This window comes from Microchirus variegatus, assembly GCF_963457635.1.
Source record: "Microchirus variegatus genome assembly, chromosome: 2".
Lineage (NCBI taxonomy): Eukaryota > Metazoa > Chordata > Actinopteri > Pleuronectiformes > Soleidae > Microchirus > Microchirus variegatus.
In genome coordinates, this window is record NC_139803.1 from 13,224,555 (window position 1) to 13,242,735 (window position 18,181).

General features: G+C 41.4%; 1 protein-coding gene across 1 annotated transcript in view; it reads right to left on the reverse strand.

Annotated features, from left to right (window-relative positions):
* The window catches only part of uvrag (UV radiation resistance associated gene), a gene marked incomplete at its 3' end in the record, with an annotated part of 91,710 nt that overhangs the window by 34,460 nt on the left and 39,069 nt on the right, over nt 1–18,181 (reverse strand). The window contains exon 13 of the mRNA XM_083910771.1: nt 3,001–3,076. Within this exon, the coding sequence (XP_083766897.1) occupies nt 3,001–3,076 (76 nt within the window). The remainder of the gene's footprint in view (nt 1–3,000; nt 3,077–18,181) is intronic.

The following is an 18,181-nucleotide window of genomic DNA, read 5'->3' on the forward strand; positions in this document are numbered from 1 at the left end:
GCAACTGCACTTCATGTAAATCACACCCCTCTCCTGGTGCTGGTTCAGCTACGACTCTGCGTATGAATAAAAATGGCAATCTCTCCATGCAGACGTGCTCAGGTGCTGCAGCTTCTGCAAACTTTTCTGATTGCACAAGAAGGAAGATATTTGGACGCTGTCTGGTCTGCAGCCCAGACATTCCTTAAAGCCTTTCTTAACTTCTCTTTGTCAAACAAATTAACCCGAAGTGGCAACACGGGAGTGTGTTACCACCTGACATGCACGGTGCTCCAAGCAGCCTCCTCATCCCCGGCCTTGGCCTCATGACATGGGGCCTAATAAAAGCAAACTCTGCCACATCAAAGCAGGCTGACCTGCTGTGGCCCTGATCCTTCGCCAGCTTCCCCGTATCACTTTCAAACACAGCCACACGGGGAAATTTAATAAGAGATGGACAGCTAATGTCTTCCACCCAGGCTCCAGTCAGCGAGCAAACCAGCCAATCAGCCAGTCGGCCGAGTCGGCTGTGAAACTAGACCTCTGCTTTGTCTCACGGAGCCAGACATCGTGCACAACTGTGCAATGGCTGCATAACATGCATGGCTTAACCAATGGAGGCTATTAAAGACATGAAGAAGAACAATTGAAGAACAAAAAAAAAATCTGTCTGTAAAATGCTGCCTGTTGGGAATTCATATCAGCAGTAGAAATTCAATGCTCAGTGTGGAACTGCCCGCAAAGCAACCATGCCCCCCCCCCTTAGATAAAAGCTCCAATAAACAATAAACACAAGAAACACAGCAGAGGCAGAGGAAAACAAAGTGTCATTGCTCAAGTGTTTGAGAAGGTTTGAGAGATCCCAATTAAAAATAATAGGAGAATTTACATGGAACATGAGAGAGTTTTGTTGACTGATACTTCTCCGGGCCATGACTCCCAAAATGTGTGATCTGATGGCCAAGAAACTAACGGATCAAACTGACAGGAGTACACAGTTGAATGCGGTGAGCAGAAAGAAATCAACCAGATTTGGATCGGGGGGGAAGCTTTGTTTGTGGTGCGCTCTATTTTATCGCCTGTGACATGTTTACCACTTCTTCAGTTTTGAAACAATAGCGTTCGATCTCTATCACATGGCGCGGGACCACTTCATGTGGCACGGTAATATTGTTTCTGAGTCAACCTGATAACTCATCCTTAACATACTTAGGCACACATGGGACACATAAGACAGGGGCTGTGTGGATGAAAGCTGAAATTTCATCCCGCAAAAAACACTAATGCTCTACAGGGCAGTTAAAAGCAGGATGAATTACTATGGTGTTAGAAAAAAAAAATAAGAAAGAGGCGTTTTCTCCTCGGAGGCCTTAAATGCGTTTAGATTTAGTCTGCAGTGCAACCTGTCAGTCAGCCAGTGAGCCTTCACTGACGTTACATCATGACAAATATATGCTCTCGGTTTATTAATTCATCATTGCACAGTTTCACCTGTGTTACAGCTGTGGGCAAGCACTAAATATTAATCTTTCTCAACTGCTTTCATAGGTAGAGGTGAAAACATCCTGCTGTCTGAATCGCATTCGTCAACCACAGTGAACCAGGTTCACATCACGCAAATGCACGCGTTTTAGACGGTGCAGGAATTGTGTATTAGGACATCATTTAAATGTTTAATTTTACCAGTATTGTTTTCGATTGTCTTATCGTGAAGCAAGAAAGTGCTGCTCCTCAGTTTACATAACTGTACCTCCTATCAATAGTCAAATCAAACATTCAATAAGCGTGATTGTGCAACACATGGTTAAGATTTATGAAAGTGAAATCTCAGAGAGCTCAGCTTGTCATGTTTGGCTTTGAAAAACAAGGATTACATGTGAGGATTCGCGTGAGTCGATGGTTTATGAATAAGCCACAAACATTCAATTCTTTCTCTCTAATAAATGACGAGTAATAAAAGATCCTTCACTTATATTTGACACTTTTTCTTAGAATAAGAATGTATTATTTTTGCACACACACCAATTAGTGATAGTGAATTTCACCTCTGCATTCAAACCATCACTCATCTGCACCTTGGGTGCCTTGCTCAGGGGCACCCCAGCCCTTGACCCATCTGGGAATTGGTCTGGTACCTCACTGAAAATCATAAACTGCTCAAACTGATGGACAACACATTAGTGCAAATGTGTATCCATGTGCAATATGTGTGAATTAAAATTACAAAAAGCTCTTGATCTCAGTAAGTCATTTAATACGTCTTCTCTCAGTATATTGTGCTTCGACCAACAAGCAGCAGCGAGGTTTCTATTAAAATGTACCACAAATTGGCATTGTTTCCATTTGTGTCATGCACATATCAATGACATGTGCATGAAAAGGCTGTTGAAAAAGTCAGATTAGAGTTTGCCGTTACCCAATATCAGCAACAAACCATTTCAGATTCATATAACAACATTCAACAAATCAGAATTGACAAACTAAATCCTCACAGACTGTATCAAAACACAACTGGCTGTTCCGTTATTCCCTTTGGTGGTTTTAGACTGTTTTGCTTTCAGTTGGAAGATGGCAGAGTTTGACATGAGCAGCCTATGGCCTCATATTAGGAGTAAACCTCCCAAGTGCAGTGTTTTGACCCAAGTCTCCTGCAAGTGCTCACTGTCCAGTCATATTCAGTGGAGAGGCCCTTCATTCCAGCATGGTGTAGGAGGCAAAAAAAAAAGAAAAAAGAATGGAATGCAAATTGGTATAAGTCAGTGCTAAATGACCGAGGGAGGAACAGAAGGAGTCTCCCGGGTCAACACATCGCGTGTGTTTTTAATAAGCAAAAGCAAATGCACAGGCCTCCCGTGACGTGTATGCTTGCGAGTGCCGTAAGTGACCATATGTGTGATGTAAAAAAAAAATTGAAGAAAGTTCAGAGAAACTGTTCTCAAATAAAATGTGTCATTTTTTAGCCTTAGTGCCAGAAATGTGCGTGCTGCTGTGTGCTGCTGTGTGCACGGTATGCATGTTTACCTGGGCAATGTTCTTGTTGAGTAAGTAGACCCCGTATTCAAAATGAAACCGCTCTCCTCTCGGGTACAAGGGGAATCTGAAAGATGAAAAACGAAAAACTTTAAACATTCAGGTAATTTATCGGTGATTTGATCCATTACCAACAAATGTATAAAGATCCTTAAAACAAGCATTACAAAGCCAAACAGCATTACGTCCATATCACATGTACTGTGTGAATCACAATATACTGTAAGCATGGTCGTGTGAAAGTGGTTTCATTGTTTGTTCATTTTACTTTGAAGAATTCCAGCAAGTGTTGCTCTTCGGCTTCGCAACAGGCAGCTAATTCATCCTTCCAACTCAAGCCCTCGGTCATGTAGCCACGGGCGTTTAAAGTGGGTAACACTCGCAGATGGTTGAGAAGTTGGACCTGCCTCTATGATCCCATCCCACAGACGCCACCTCCGTATCTTGTTAAACTGAAATATCAAACAGGGCAGAGGCGTCCAAACAGCCTGTCCATCTGCCTCTCAGCAGGAACAAAGAGAACTTTTCCTTTCAGCGTGGTGGGAAAGTCCCATTGGTGCCAGTCAGAAGTCTTAGTTAAGACTGCACAGGGAGAGCTCAGGGAGGATGGGGGGGGGTTAGCCTTAGGTGCTGGGGAAGGGTAAAAATCTGAGTATATGCTGACAATCAAAATGGGAAAACACTCTCCGTTACCAGGAACTCGAGGCTGGACTCATCCCTTCCTGTCATTAAACCCTTACGTCTGCTGCTCTCCCACTGAGGAGGATGTAGCATATTAGGAAGCAGCTCCACAAAAATTAGTGGGGCTTTTATCCGACGAATGCGAACACCTGTTTGCATCAGTTCATCATGTAGAAATCTGAGCCCTAGTTCACCACTCACATGTATCATTTTAATGTGTCAGCAAATCGTGTGTGTGTGCATTGAGAAAACATACACTGTAAAGCCCGGGCTCTGTAAATAGTAAACATACAAAGTGGATTGGATGACGCTGGTCTCCACAACATTACAACATAATCACCATGTCATGGAGGAGCTATGACCAACAAACAGAAGACCAAAAATAGAAAAAGTGCTATACATAGGCGATGATAAAGAGCCATGTTGATGAAAGTGAGGCTTTTGTGGCGATGGCTCCATTTCTTCTCGACAGGTTTTGCTGTTTCACACATGCAATCAACAGGTCAATGTTCTCTTCTTTCCTTTCTTCTCTGAGTGCTGCTGTGACATTAATTTTGTATGATTTGTAATGTTAAAACTGCCGTCAGCGATGTTGTTTTCATCTAACCCTTGGCTAACGTCCTGTCTGTTACTTCAGCATTTCCCTCCCTGCTTCACCTAATGAACATGTTTAGTGAAGGGGTGCATTTATTTATAGAAATAGAGCCAAACCTCACAAACAGAGAGGACCCCCCTCTTCGTGGGGTTTTGGCTCCTGTTTGGATAAAGTGTTGTGGGATACTGGAAATGATTCTCCCTGAGACCGAGAGACCCATGCATATGAGCAATGTTTTTGGGATGCAAAATTTAATTTAAGTATTTCACTGACAGCAGCTTTAAACTAAGTAGACATTAGAAATACTAGTTTGTGGGTTGCTGAGATACAGTTTGCCGTAACAAGTACTAATGTCTTCAGATGTTAACTTGCTCCGGGAAATCCGTCACATCCTCTCTCCGTGTTGGCTTTGCAGCATCTGTAGCAACATAGTTCTGTTGATGGTGTGTTTATGTGCATATCTTTTGTTTGATGGTATTTTGCATTTCGGTGTTAGCTTCTGATAGTAGGAGGATCTACTTCTACACCCTATCCGATGTTATCCGATCTGCCGAACCACTTTCGGGAGGTGGTTGGAGACGCAATGTGGTCACATCACCCACACATTTTCCGCACTATAAGGCGCACCTTCAATGAATGTCCTATTTTAGAACTGTTTTCATATATAGGGCACACCGGATTATAAGGCGCAAAGAATAGAAGATATGACAGTCAAACGTTTGACTGGGGTTGCTTTATGCATCCACTAGATTTAGCTGTGCTAAAGGGAATGTCAACAAAACAGATAAACTCAAACTTTACCAATCGATCCATATATATGGTGCACCGGATTATAAGGCGCACTGTCGTTTTTTGAGAAAATGAAAGGCTTTTAAGTGTGCCTTAAAGTGCGGAAAATACGGTACATGAGCAAAAGTCCAACTTCTACCCCGACTTCAAAAAGCAAAGAGACCATACAGTAGCGCAGCCTTATGTGCAGCTAACTGTTGTTGATATGGCAGCACACAGAATGTGACACTGTAGTCAGCTGCTGAAAATCTTTGCAGAAGAAGAGAGGGAGGTGATGTAACAGGTGAATGACCATGATCGGTTAGCAATCAGATCTTGATCTGAATACTGGAGATGCCTGTTAATACCAGGTGTGAATGCATGTGGTGAATCGGGATCTGATCATTATCAGATCACAGGAAATGTTTTGGTAATCCATCGATTTAGGGGGTGTAGCTCCTGAAGAAGCAGTAGAGTTTGTTTTGCTCTTGATTTCAAATATCTATAGTCCTCTTCTTCCAGAAGCTCCAGCTCCCAGCCCTCAGAGTAACCTAATCCCACTCTTAAAGTGGCTGTACGTAAGTTTCTGCTATTGCTACATGACCAACATGTGCATTTTACTCAACAGTCTATGAGAAACTTTTTGTTAATACATACAAATGGCTATATCAGTTTGTTCCGCCTCAATGTCTACTTCATTGTTTGTACTGAAGTTAGCATGCCAAGTAGCGCTTTCACTGTGAGATAGTGTAGCATCCAGTCTGTCCTGAAGTGGAAGAAAGTGTGAATTAGTTCTTCTTGTCTTGTAACTGCAAAGATGTCTGGAACTCTTGGCAAGCCAGTCATCACAACCACTGTATTCAGCAGCAAGGGAAAATGTGTGTATACCACACCTTTAACCTTTATCAAACACTGAACTAATGGTTTACAAGAGGTGGCAGGAAAAATTTACTCTTTTTCAAAGGACATTTTGCTGCGAATTTCTCAACATGAAGCCGACATCTGGTCTTTGTAAGAGTAAATACTGTACACAATAATAACTACACAAGTGGTCGAGTTCACAGGCAGACGTACACATGCTGTCGACTCAGAGCCATGCACTAAGTCAAATAAACATCTGCTGCTTTTTTTGTTGCAACAGTTATTGCTGCCAAAGGACCATGTCAAATGGAAACAAAGGGTAGAGGAAATATTATTGTAAAAAATAATCCTTTCCATCTGAGAACTGATTAATAAAGCTTATGTTACCGATGATGTCAAAACAACGGCACCAAATTGTGTTCGTTCGAGACGCACCTTGATTCGTCTGTTTCGTGAACTTTCACGTGATTAAAAATAGGTGCCTTCTCCTTCACGGCTCTAGCTTCTTCGACATAAATACAAATCGCCTAAAACCATCTATGTGAGAACATGTTGTGAGGACAGTTTTAACAGGTCCACACGCCCTTTTGAGTGTTAAGACTGTGGGTTAGACTTACATTTACTTGAGATGATGAGGGCTTGGGTTAAGGGAATGGGAAATACATTATATATTTGTGTGTCTGAACAAATATAGAAAGATGCGTATGCAAGTATGTATCTTACTATGACCTACAGGTGGTTGAAGCAATTGGAGAATACATCCGAAAATACTTGAACTTGTCAAATGAGATCATTTTAACAGCATTGTAACCCTGAATGTACTCCGCTCTTCATTCTCTGAAAAACGGCAACTACATTTCTGCATTTCAGATGTACAACAGTGTATTATTATTATTATTATGACTAACTTCATATGACGTCTTCATATGAGGACTTTGGCTTGGTTTAGTTTTGGTCCGCCTTCCTCGTATCCGAGCCCGTCTGCAGATCTCAGACAACATTCTGACCCACAGCTCACTGTAAACACCTCCTCACTCACACGTTACACTGCAACTCTGAAGTAAACTCTTCACAGATGGAGATCATTGGATCCCCAGAATGGTTTTCTAACAGGATGTTGCTGCAAACGCTGGAAAACAAAAAGTGAGACACCGTGGCCCGAGGGCCACACAGCCAGCCACTTGCTGGTCCTTCCATATCACTGACATGAAGCCGGGGCCCCATGGAGAAAGCAATATGCCAGAGGTCATATCTCAGCACCAGGAAATAACTAACAGAGAGAGGAAGAACAACACAACAAGCTTTATCCTCATGCCACTGGCATTCCCAATATCACCTCTCCAAGAACAGATAGGATTTGTTTGATGATGAACATGCATGAAAAGGAAAACAGAGCCACTTCCAACACACACACACACACACGCAAGCATATGAATACACACGCCAGCTCCGTCACTGCAAAGTGATTAATGACTGCTGTCCACTGGGTCTGAAATCACACTGGAGAGACTCTGGTTCACCAAACACCAGGAATTCCTCCTGGGGACGTCCAGTAAAGTCAAATATATTATTACACAGCAGAGGGGGAGGATCAGGGGACAGGGGAACTCTGGAGATGGAGCTAAAGACAGAAGGTACCAACAAAGTCTGTGAATGGCATTTTATCATTTCATACATTATCTAATCTGTCTATAATGTGTAACGTTTCAGCATTAAATTATCTAAAAGCAAGACTAATTTTATATATCGTGTACTTACATTAGCCAAAACATTGACGACTCTTTAAATAGGAATTCCTATTTATATTGAGGGTAGCAGACTGTTCGATTAATTGCAATTGCAATTTGCAGAGCTGCTGCTGTCTTTTTTTGCTTTGGAAACGGCCGTAAATAGTAGTCTCAAACACCATAATGCCGCGTTGTACTCTGTACTTTGTAATAAAATCTCCAAACCCTTCAGTATGAAGTTGTGCATTCCTCTGATCCTCTCAATAAAAGACCTGTTGAAAAGATTCAATGGAAACGGGACAGAATTGCTAGTTTTACGAGGACATGTTTTGCATTTTGTTCAACATTTGACAAATAAAGGCGGTGTCGTCGCTATGAGGACCTGAGATTCAGCAGCTGTGCTGAGGCATCCAATCATGCTCTTCAGGCGACTCCAGGAAAACAACCGAGAGCATCGGTCACTTCATCGAACAGTTAGCTGAAGCTCGTGATCCCACACTTCTCCCCAATGCCTTCAAACTAGGGCTTTTGCTGTGGTTTTTGACTGAAGAAAACCCTTAAACACAGAAATACAGTCCATACATGTACTGTGTGTTTAATACTTATATTATACCTTTTGCTAAACAGAAAATGGTATGTGTATGGTAAAGAGCTAACAAAGTAGAGTAAAAGTAGACAGATCGCCATCTTTGATCACTCAGCCAGTGGCGTAAACGCTAAACAATATAAAATAAATTTCCTCAAGTAAAACACTGGTCAAAATCAGTTCCCTGGATGGAGGGTCCAGAATAAACAGGCACAAACCAGCAATATTCACACAGGATGGACTGATTGTGGCACTAATTGTTCTTTCCCACTGACTTTATTCTCGTGTAAAAGGTCATGCTTTACTTCTTGGTCTCCTGTTTAATTGTGTTGTACATTTTAAATCAAATCAAATCATCTCTATTGCAGCAGCCCTTCCATTTCCTCACTTTGCCTATTCAGGCCATTCCTTCCATCAGCACGTCGCTCTCTCCTGCTCCCCTCAGTGGCAGCTCTGCTGCTGAAGGTTCATGTCTGCAAAACTAACACAACAAACTGAATATGACAAGCACCGTAATCAACACGCCCACTCACTATTGTGTCCATCGAAAAAGACTTATTACCGAAACATGAAGGCGGCTGCTTTCGTTTAGCTGATATTCACCTCCGTGTGCATTGGACAAAACGATGACAAAGAGTTGACTGAGTAAAGACTGGTAAATCTGTCAATTTTCACCCTTCCATTTCTCTTCTACCTTTATGAGCAATCTCAACACACGATAATTAACTTGTAAGTGGTGGGTCTGTCTATAGACACACAAGTGTGTAATTAATAACAGTAAAAAGACAAAAGCTATCATCTGAAAAGGAAAGTCCCCTCGTCTTTATGAGTGAGAATATGTACACCCCCCAGTCTACCAGCTCTTTAACTGCAGCGTCTAGACACACATTCTTGAGACGGACAACTTTCAAATACAACGCAGCAACTCTTGTTAAAAAGAGGAAACGACTATTAAACGTACAGCTACAACGACGATATAAAACAACAATTCCGTCTACTTTCTTCCTGTCTCGATATTATAAAGTGCTCCTCGCTCTGTCTTCTCTCCTGCTGATTTAACATCTATTGGCCACAACGTTAAATCTGTAACTCTGGTTTTAGTGGTTGTGGCAGAGATAAGCCATTTAGACGAGGAGAATAAATGAACCTACAAAATAAATTTTGCTGTTATTATTGGTTTAGAGTGGCCGGATATTCACAGATGACAACAATAAAACCAGTTACAGGTTTGACGATGCACCAGCACCAGTGTCTACACATTGGACTCGACACTCCGAGCCTCAGTGGTGTCAAAAATACATGGCATGACAAAACGGCTGGTTAAAATCGCACATTTGCGGATTATTTTCACACGGTTCACTGCAGAACATGGTGTTATACTGAAACGACGAAGTCTGTGTCCATTCACCAATATGCAACGCATATTTATTTTGCATTAGCATGCTACTACTTTGCGGCTAACGTGGCGAACCGGTTTCCAAAGGTAAGCTAGCGAGGCTACGATTAGCATTAGCGTAGGGCCTAACATAATACAAACACTGTGCAGCACAATGCAAATGTTTTCATTTTTGGTTAGCATTAGCGCAGCTAGCTGTTGTGACCGTCAGCCACGTATTATGTTCGCCTTTGCATTCCTTATCATGCATTACCATAACTGAAAAATCTTCTTCAGCTCCCACTATAGGAATACATACACTCTTAGAAATAATAATTTTTCAGAAGCAAGTGGTTCCAGGTAGAACCTCAGCCCTTGTAGAAGAACCCTTTTGGAACCCTTATTTCTAAGAGTGTACTTCCGACAGGCACTGCACTAGTTAGTGTAAAGAGAAATGGACGTAATGACATTGTCTGGTTACAGCCTGTGCGAAACTACTAGAGCTGACCAATTCATAATTTTCCCAATTGAAAACACACTGAGTTTTGATTGTTCCATCGTCTATGCCAGTTAAAAAATGTCATACATATTGGCGGCAATCCATACCATTCACTTCTTATCCTAGTAGTTAATACTTTGGTGGTATTCCATGTAGAGATGTTCCATTACATTTCCTATTACACAACATTTAAAACCACAATATGTCAGAAAAATTGTATTTCCATATTTTTCCCATCATTTCTCAGTCCTAGGAACATTTCACTGGACCATGGGAGTTTTTTTTCCCTCCTGGCAGCTCTATTAAAAGTTGCAAATTAGAAAAACACCACCACAAGTTCAAGTGTGTGCTACCATTTGAGCATTCTCAAGTATAATCACATTCCTCTCGCTCACCTTTTGGGTTCATTGTATTAAATAGAGTATGAATTAGGACACAGACGTGCAGGTGGGTGGTCGTGCTCAACTATAATAAGGTTCATGAGAATATGGTGGGAAGAGTCCTAGTGACTGGCTGACCTTCTGTAATATATACACAGGCTGAAGTCTCCATATGTTGCCGTGCCTGTTTAGACATCCTAATTAATACTGCAAAATAAATGTGCAAATCAACAGTTCAGCACATGGCCGAGACAAAGCTTGGCCAGCAGTAGCTCTCTGTTTTAATGGTAGTCATGGTGGAAGTGCAATGGGGGATGGGGGCTTCATAATGTCTTTAATGTGCGATTTCAAACGGCACAGGGCCATAAATCATTTGCGCCTGCTTTTTAAAAAAAAACACCTGCCTTGCAACTGTCAAGCCTCTAATGGCAGTGGTTACTATATAAATCACAGCGAGCTGTAATTTTCAATATCTGAAAAATGATTACAATGAGCATCTGTCAGTAAATGCTCTTTTAATGACCGCTGCTGCACTTAAGACCCCAGTGTAACTGTTTCGCCATCTTGGTCTGTGCCGTTAAAGTGTCTCTCGAGTGATGTGGTGGTTACTCGCTCTGTCACACTGGGTTTTCATCACTGCTCTTAAGACTATCCAGAGTTCTGTTGACCCGGATTCCAAACCCTCACACTCTCAATTTCTCTTTCCTTCCCCCTTTGATTTCTGCCATTGTTTTAATCACAAGCAGAGCTGGAGATGAGCAAGCTTGGTGTGAAAAGCAGCCAGCAAAAAAAAACACTGAGACAAAGCAGAGCAATAAGATCTCTTGACTGTTAAACAATTATAACACTAAATTAGGATTAATATTCAAACATTACATGGCAGTTTTTGGTCATTAATTAAATGTAAACTAACAGGGCTGAGTCAACTACCACACAGAAGTTAAGCTATATTTTAATTTAGTGTTTGTGTTTGATAATTAGTGCTTAACATAAAGTGTAGCTGAGGTTAATGAATATGCCTATGGTGTAAAAAAGTGATCAAAAGGGCCCAATCCAATCCTTTTTCCACATTTTCCACACTTCCATAACTGTGTGATGTCTTACCCATACACCTACAGCACCTCAGGACCCTAATCATCATCATCATCATGTTTACTTGAAATCTATTCCATTTTTGTCAAGTAATTTTACTTTTCTTTAAAACCAAATATACGGTGCAGTGTGGCACAAGAGGAAATATCAGGGGATCGCAAAAGTCAGCAAAATTCAAGCATTTGGAAGACAAAAGTCTCTGCAAAGGCTTGTTCCAGGCCAGATACTTTCATTGGTGCAACAACTGATATGCAATCATCTTATACAAGAACTGACATTAGCTGCTTTCAAACATGTAATGACATCAGGACCTTTTCCTTGGCATCATCCAGAGAGACTTCATGTAGGAACGCAATTGTCCACAAAAGCTCATCTGGACATCTTCTGGACCTTTTCTCTGCTATCTCTGTGTAAGCAAATGTGAGAACACAGCAGCAGGAAAGGCTTAGGATAATTCACAGGAAGCGAGGCCTCCTGCATGCTGAGGCCGGGGATGTTGCCTTACTCTAGTGAACATGACTGATCAATGTCTGCTTGCTTTCATCGAGCTCATGTCCGATAATGGCTATTGACATCATAACTCCTACACGCACATCCATTCACTCAGTCCGTGAACAAGTACACGATACAACTGAATGTCCACAGCTGGCTGGTCCATTCCTTTCAACCTACAGCATCCTTCAGAAAACCATTCCGCACACATGTTTCTTGTTATTTTTTTTTAATGAAGTATGGACAAAGACCGAACAAAGATAAACAGACTGTTCCCCCCGCCATTGTCCTTGAGTGATTTTGTAGAAAACCTCAAAAGACAAGTAAACATTCTGTCCAGTCCCGTGGTGTCTTTGCAGTTGACATTCAGACCTAAATAATGAGGTATTTGGTCAAATTTGATTTTAGGTCCGACTCCCAAGTTGATGGCCTCTGACATGTCTTCTACGAAGAATACGGTTACGATGTAATTGAAACTCTACTAAACACGTGCATGTGATACTGCTGAGATAACAGCATTTATTTTACAATGCCAGACAATGAGCAGTCTCTGTGCCATTAAAATCTGCATTTTATTCTCCATTTTTAATAGACAGAACAGCCCAATGGATTTATATTACACCCAAACCATAAAAAGCTTCAATTTCAGCTCTGTGCTGTAGCAATGTGTAGGGAAATAATGAACATGGTACACTACCGTTGAAAAGTTTGGGGTCACTTGGAAATGTCCATATTTTTTGAAGGAACATTTTTTTGAATATGAATATAACATTAAATTAATCAGAAATACTATTCTAGAGACTCTAGAGACTATTCTGTCTGGAAACGTCTGGTTTTTAATGGAATATGTACATAGGTGTATGGAGGCCTGTTTCCAGCAACCATCTCTCCAGTGTTCTAATGGTACATTGTGTTTGCTAATCGCGTTAGAAGGCTATTGGATGATTAGAAAACCCTTGAAAACCCTTGTGCAATTATGTTAGCACAGCTGAAAACAGTTTTGCTGGTTCCTAAAGACGAAATTCTTTAGGGACAACGTATCAACAGTATCACCAAACCACTGTGGACAAAACCAAACATATCCAAATGTCTTGCTACCACAAGAAGCGATATAGAAGGTCTGAATATTTGTTATTTTACTGTATTTCAATTATTAGACTAGTGTGTCCCCATAATGTAGCCTGAGCAGGAAGTTTAACCTGCCCTGCAGCTTTACAGAGCTTTTCCTTGTCACTGCGTTGCAGCAACCTAAGGCAGGAAAGGCCAGTTCGGGTGTAATTCCTGCTCTCCCTCTGTGCACGTGGTCCATGTTAAGAGACATGAAACCACCTAAGCCACAGAACAATAACCTCTTTTCTTGGGGCTCACAGGTTCCTCTGGTCTTAAGCTGGCCTCCCTCCCAATGGCAATGGCGTTCAGAATCTCCACCTGCAGTTTCTTTTATATACCATGTAGTGGCCTTTATCCAATGATTAAGAAAGTAAGTTTCACAAAAAACTGATTTGCTTCAATTTGGGTGAGAGACTATATGACGCAGCGTTGGCTTTTTAATGGCCAGGCTCTGGTCTCAATCAAACACTGGACATCTGGATCGCGTCTCCCCACTTTTCCCCCCTGGGCAATCAGAAACACTGGAACTGTGCTCTCCACGGGACGAGATGTGGGAGCAAAGTTTTGTTCTGAGTCGACCGATTTCGGGGAATATCTTTGACAGGGAGGAGAGGACAGAAAAGAAGTTTCAAATATAGACCAGTCGTCTTCCACACCTTACTGTCAAATGTTAAGGCTGGTTTAGGACTCGAGTCTGTGCCAAACTGCTGCAGGGGAACAACGCTGAGACCAACACGTGCCTCTTTTCTGTGGCAACTTGCCATCTTATAGGAAATAAGGCAGCCATTATTCTAACCTCCAGGCGGAAGGGAATAAAGTGAAATTAGGCAAACTCAAAGGTGAATATTCATATTCTTCACACCACAGTGAGGGATCTGTCCTTGTAACAATCCAATTACCTGGCTAAGAATAACATTTTCTTCTCTCTTGAAGACTCTGTGGATTGTACTGTACTCCATGAACTGTGACCAGGGGAAATAGTTCATGAAACCTGGAGAACTCTGGCAGAGAAAATGCAAGAATACCTGACCTAAATTTTAAGGTGAGGTAAGAACAATCACCATTTTTGTTTGACAGAGGCCTTCAGTGCAAAATACAACTAATAAAAACACAAGGTTCCTGTGTGCATGCCATTGTAATTGACTGACTGCTTGGTAATCCTACCACACTTTGAGAAACTGATCCCAAGTCACCTCACTTATCACCAGCGGCTGCCTCTTTCCGACACTTTAATCACCCCTTTTTTGTACACCTTTAGAGCTCAGCTAGTTGCTTTCCGTCTCGCCACACATCATTTTGCTGTAAGCTGGGGGCCTCTGGGGTCATAAACATGTAGAGGGGGGGGTTAAAAGTGTTTGGCCTTACTCTGAGACACCTAAGGGTGCTGGCTGGATTGTCATGTCTGTTCAACAGCCACGCAGCCCAGAAAGGTTTATTTTTTTGTTGCTGGATGCTTGTATAAATATCCTGAAAATGTGTAAAGTGACTCCCAGTGGAGCGTCTCCAGCTGTTGTCGTGACATAATCACCCACACAGAGAGATGACCGCTCACTCAACGTGTCTTCTGATAACGTCTCTTTTTCCCCCCTCACACTTTCACCCAGCTGCTTGTCTTCATCGAATGACAAATAAGGATGTGAAAGTGTTAAGTGTCACAAAGTGACTGGGGGTCCTAAACAAAAGTGAGACTCCTAAACGGTTATATCCATAAGCATCTAAACACAGAATAATAGAAATGGTGACAAAAGAATAAAAAAGTACCACAAGGATTTCAGAAAGTCCCAAAAACAGCGTGCTTGTTTACAGTAGACAGCAAAGCTACAAACTATGACGACCCACAATTGTCTTTAAAGTGGTCAGATTTGTTCAAGTTCCAACCAATAAACACTCACTTTGGAAATCCTTTCAATAAATATTCTTAAAAGACATTTACACACATATTGACAAAAATGTTACATTGATATATACAACCTCTGCAGAGCCACATAAACAACGGCAGGATAGTGTCGTCTGTATGTTTTCTTGCAGAGAAAATGTCACATTCAGTTTTTTCACATCTCAGAAAATCCAAATTCTGACTTTAAAACTCAGAATTTTGAGAATTAAGAGAGAATTCTGAAAATAAAGTGAGAATTATCTGTTTTAAAGTAAGAATTCGGACAATAAAGTCAGAACTTCTGAGTTCAAAGTCAGAATTCTGAGTTAAAAGTCAGAATTCTGAAAATAGAGTCAGAATTTTGAAAATAAAGTCAGAATTCCAAGTTTTAAAGACAGAATTCTGAGAATAAAGTCAGAATTCCGAGTTTTAAAGTCAGAATTCTAAGAATAAAGTCAGAATTCTGAGTTTAAAGTCTGAACTGAAATATTTTTTTCCTGTGTGGCCCTAATCCTCTTCCGTAGCAACAGACATCTTGTTGTATAGCCCAATTTATACTCCTGTGTAAAGTGCTCTGCGTAGGTTACGCAGAGACTCTGCATCGACGCAGAGGCTCTTCGAGTCGATGTAGAGTCTCTGCGTAACCTACGTCTCAGACTGCACGAAATATTTTTTAAGTGTCCGTCACTCCTTCAAGGGACAACGGAGACGGCAAGAGCTGCGATTGGTCCTCAGGACAGGCCGAGATAACGCTGCTCTGTGCGGCACACAGTGCGCACCCGAGCGTCCACAGAGGCGGAGCTCATCCCCGCCGACAACGTCGCTGCCAAACTATAAATACGTCATATCTTAATACACACAGCACATGTTTGGACTCTAAATGGCCAATTTCTCACCTCAAATTATCTTAAAACTGCGTTCCGTGACACAGAAACGTGAGAAACGGCCACTGTTTCAACAACAAAAGTCTTTCTCTCTCTTTCTCTCTCGACGCCATTGCTCACTGTAGCCAGAAGCACAACAACCTTGCGCAGCGACCCCTACTGATCGGGCGGGAAATTGCAGCGCGTATCCGTCACCACGACGCAGAAGTATAAAGGCTCGAGTCGTCTCCTAGGTTACGCAGTCGGATAACGCATACGCAGTCAGAGAAGTATAATGTGGCCTTAGTTGTTAATCAAACACACCCTCTTTAAAGAATGGCTATGATTGGCCTGAAAATCAGGAGGAGGCTGGACGGACTTCTCTAATCGGTCTGGTTTCAGGGATACATAAGGTCATGATGTGAGGAGCTGACGAGCACAAGCATGATTTTGGGACTTTCTTCATTATTAACCTCTTCCAGAATCTTTGAACGGGGAAACCATATTCTGCTACGACTCTTGGCAACACAGATGATTACTCATGACTGATTGTAGGGGGTCTTGCACGTGTGGAATGTTGATATGCATGTAAGGTGCATACCTGAGCATGTGTGCACCCAATTATCATAAAACAGCAGGGTTTTTAAATTCCAACTTGATGCATAGTTACAAAACCATAACACATACAAATAATAATTTCATTACACTGGCCTGTGCTGTAATTACAGTGCTCGTACACTCAGACAAACTGGCCCAGCAAAAGCCCCTGGTGAACTCATGAGTCTCAGTTTATCATTTGCTGCTCTGTATGTCAACATAGTAGTTTCAAACTTTAATAGCAACTCAACAGAAATGACATCATGCTGTGAGTGGTTTCAGCTCCGGGCTGTCACACAGACGTGGGCACATAATGGGCACCGTGATTTACAGTCTGAGCAGAGCTTCATTTCTCGACTCTCTGAACAGAGAGTAATTTTCAGAAAGGGGAACTTTACGTCGTAACCATGGGCAAAACAAAACAGCTCAAATAAGACAGCGCATCTCTTCCAAGCTATGCAGGCCTGGAGATGCAAAAACAAGCACAGGTTTCTCTGCAATGTGCTCTGTATGTGCGCCCAATCTGGCTCTGCCTATGAATCCAGATGTCAAACACAAAGTGAAGACAAAACCGTTTAAGGTGGATCGGCCATCTGTGTTGGTGAGGAAGGTGTGCGGTGTAATGATGCACTGGTGTGAAGCTTCACATCGGATGTCAATGGGCCAGACTCAAAAGATGCAACTGTCAACACAACAGCAAATCTTTATGCACTGTTAAAACATTTGTATACAATAACTATGGGAACCTTATAGGACTGTAGAGTTTCTCCTATTTTCACTTTCCAATTTCATGAAAAAATATCAAAGTTGTGTGATACTGCATTTACGATGAGAGAGAGAATAAAGAGAGTGTTGAATGAGAAAACAATCCATTTCAAATAAAGTTAAGAAAAAAAAAACAAGAGGTTGTTTTTCCTTCTTCCATATTTTATAGTTTCCAACCCAAATCCTCTTGGAATTTATCTGTTTTTGATTATAGACACTCAAGTGCAGCTCCCACCATTGTGAAGGTCCGAGATAAAGACAATACTCTCTCTCTTGTACTATATGCACTGCAGAGGAAGCCAAAACAGGTCCTTTAAACACATTTATCCACGACGACTAATGCACATGCTGACCAAAACAAGTAGGTGAATAATATATGCATGGATGGAGAGACAGGTAATGCATCACACCCTTCCATTCAGTTTCTCAAGTAGCTGTAGAATGAACAGTGGAGATCTGACAAAAAATAAAAACCTATTTAATATAGCTTAAAATATGACAGAAACTTTGAAAATAGGATATATTGGGCAATGGAATTTTAGATATTAGTGGGGAAATAAACACAAAATAAGGATTTCCCTATAGATTTCTAACTGCAAAGAAATTGGACTTGATTTGTATGTTTTCCAGTGTTCTAGAGTTGAAAAGATTATGTACCTAGATGAATAGATTCTAATTGTTTTCATTCAAGTACTATGCAAGTAAAACAACAAAAAATACCATATTTTAGACACAATTGCTACACAAGACAAAGCATTGGTTGCAATTAAAGCAATTTTTTCGTTCCTCACATTTTTTGATTTTCGTTCCTCACATGACTCCTGAGGTGATTACATAGAGCGATGGTGTCAGATGCAGCAGAAGAATATAAAACAGGAAATGCATTTAATGTCCTAGGATAACAG